This window comes from Bidens hawaiensis, unplaced genomic scaffold (genome assembly GCF_021521415.1).
Source record: "Bidens hawaiensis isolate Kalapana, Puna unplaced genomic scaffold, B.hawaiensis_p1.1 tig00047572_1, whole genome shotgun sequence".
Classification (NCBI taxonomy): Eukaryota; Viridiplantae; Streptophyta; class Magnoliopsida; order Asterales; family Asteraceae; genus Bidens; species Bidens hawaiensis.
This window is the reverse complement of record NW_027498511.1, coordinates 3,746-5,724: the sequence shown is the minus strand read 5'-3', so window position 1 is coordinate 5,724 and position 1,979 is coordinate 3,746. Positions and strand designations below refer to the sequence as shown.

General features: G+C 35.9%; 1 protein-coding gene across 1 annotated transcript; it reads left to right on the top strand.

Annotated features, from left to right (window-relative positions):
* Positions 1 to 351: 351 nt before the first annotated feature.
* LOC143597102 (uncharacterized) lies at positions 352 to 1,501 on the top strand. The gene is made up of 3 exons (XM_077075696.1): positions 352 to 480; positions 572 to 688; positions 935 to 1,501. Exons 1-3 carry the CDS (start codon positions 352 to 354, stop codon positions 1,499 to 1,501), a joined length of 813 nt encoding a protein of 270 aa, XP_076931811.1.
* Positions 1,502 to 1,979: the final 478 nt, after the last annotated feature.

Below are 1,979 nucleotides of genomic sequence, written 5' to 3'. Positions count from 1 at the left end.
TGTATGAGGTGGATAAAGAGTTAACCGTTTATGTGAAGACAGATAATAATGTTGACATGTCTTCAATGCAACAAAGGTAATAGTTTTTTGCTAAATTATTAATTTATTGTACAAATAGTTTTTATGAGATTTTTACATCGTTTGCAGGGGTCAAGATGGAGAACACGGTGATGAAGAATGTGGTGAAGAACATAGTTATCATAGATGGTACGGATACTGAAGTTGATAGCACTGATACTGAAGTTGAGCTGGAGGATTAACAACCGAAAACTTACAGAAAGAAAAGTCGAACCATTACAGTTAACTCAACATTTGAAAATGTGAATGAGTTTAGAATAGCGTTGGCCCATTATGCAATCACGAAAGAATTTGCTTACTACATTGAGAAGTGAGCCGAAAGGGGTCATGGCAAGGTGTTTCGACCTAAAGTGCAAATGGAGGATACATGCTTTTCTCATGCAACACGGTATTATATTTGAGGTAAGTGTTGACCAAAACTGTGCATTTTTATAAAATCTTATACCTTTTTATATTGGTAATAAAATGTTTATTTTTAACCGAAATCATATAGGTTAAGAAATTGGTAGATACACATTCTTGCACTCGAAGTAACAAAGCTGCAGCTACGATGGCAACTCAAGGATGGGTTGCAAGTGTTATTATAGATAAGCTAAAATCCGATGGGGATGTCTCACCCACAGAACTCTAGAAATGGATTACAAAAAATTACAATGTTAACGTAGCATACATGAAAGTCTGTCGATGGAAAGAACAAGCTCAAGCTAATATGTACGGGAAGTGGGATGACTCGTTCTTGAAGATGAACGATTATAAAGAGGAACTACTAAAGCGAAACCAGGAAGTGTTGTTGAGGTTGATTATGAGATAAAAGGTAACAAAATGCTATTTTTACGTTTTTTTATTTCACTAGTAGCTTGCTGGGTTTCTTGATGGTTGTCGGCCGTACATTTCTCTAGATGCATGCCATCTAAAAGGGAGGTTTAATGGGGTACTAGTCGGTGCCACAGGTGTTGACGGTAACAATTCTATCTTTCCTATGGCTTATGGCGTGTTAGAATCAGAAAATAAAAAGTCATGGATATGGTTTCTTGAGTTACTTAAGAAAACAATCGGTACGCCTAATGGACTAGTTATCTCATCTGACATGCAAAAAGATCTAGACATTGCAATTACACAAGTATATCCTACCGTTGAGCATAAAGAATGCGTTAGGCACCTATATAGTAATTTCAAGAGGCATTTTCGTGGTGAATTTTTTACTAGAAACTTATGGCATGCTGCAAGGACCTATCGTTTAACCGAGTTTGAACGATTATTAAATGAAATAGGTGAAGTAAATAACGACGCACTTACTTATCTTAATGAGAATCACAATAGGATTTGGAGTCGTGGCAAGTTTGGGACAACGTCAAAGTGTGATTATATTACCAATAATATTTCGGAGGCATTTAATTATTGGATAGGTGAGGTGCGTGTTTAGCCGGTACTTTACCTACTTGATTCCATTAGGGAGATGATTATGGTAAGACTGGATAAGAAAAAGAGGCTTCTTACAAAATGGAAGGGTACCTTAGTACCTAATACTAAGAGCTATCTCAACAAAATCTCTAAGGTTAGTGTTATGTTTTAAATATATATATTTTTTGAATTTTTTGAGTGAACTTTTTTTAATATAATTTGAATGTATGTAGAATTTAGGCGAGTATGAAATTTGTAGAAGTGGTGAAAACCGAGCAGAAGTAAAACATATGGGCCGAAATTGGGATGTTTCACTTGACGAAAGAACATGTACTTGCCGGCGTTGGCAAGTTAAAGGCACTCTGTGTGCGCATGCAGCGGCTTTTATCCTTCTTAGAAGGGATGCAAACTAGGCTATATATGTTGATTCATATTTTACTATTGAGAAGTGTAAATTAGCTTATGCTTTAGAAGTTGCTCCAATGTCTACAAAGGATCAA

Excerpts from the sequence above, each read along its gene's own strand:
- LOC143597102 (XM_077075696.1), top strand. The coding sequence starts at position 352 with ATGCAATCACGAAAGAATTTGCTTACTACATTGAGAAGTGAGCCGAAA. Across the intron at positions 481-571 it reads AACACGGTATTATATTTGAG|GTTAAGAAATTGGTAGATAC; the intron begins GTAAGTGTTGAC and ends GAAATCATATAG. Across the intron at positions 689-934 it reads AGCTAAAATCCGATGGGGAT|CTTGCTGGGTTTCTTGATGG; the intron begins GTCTCACCCACA and ends TTTCACTAGTAG.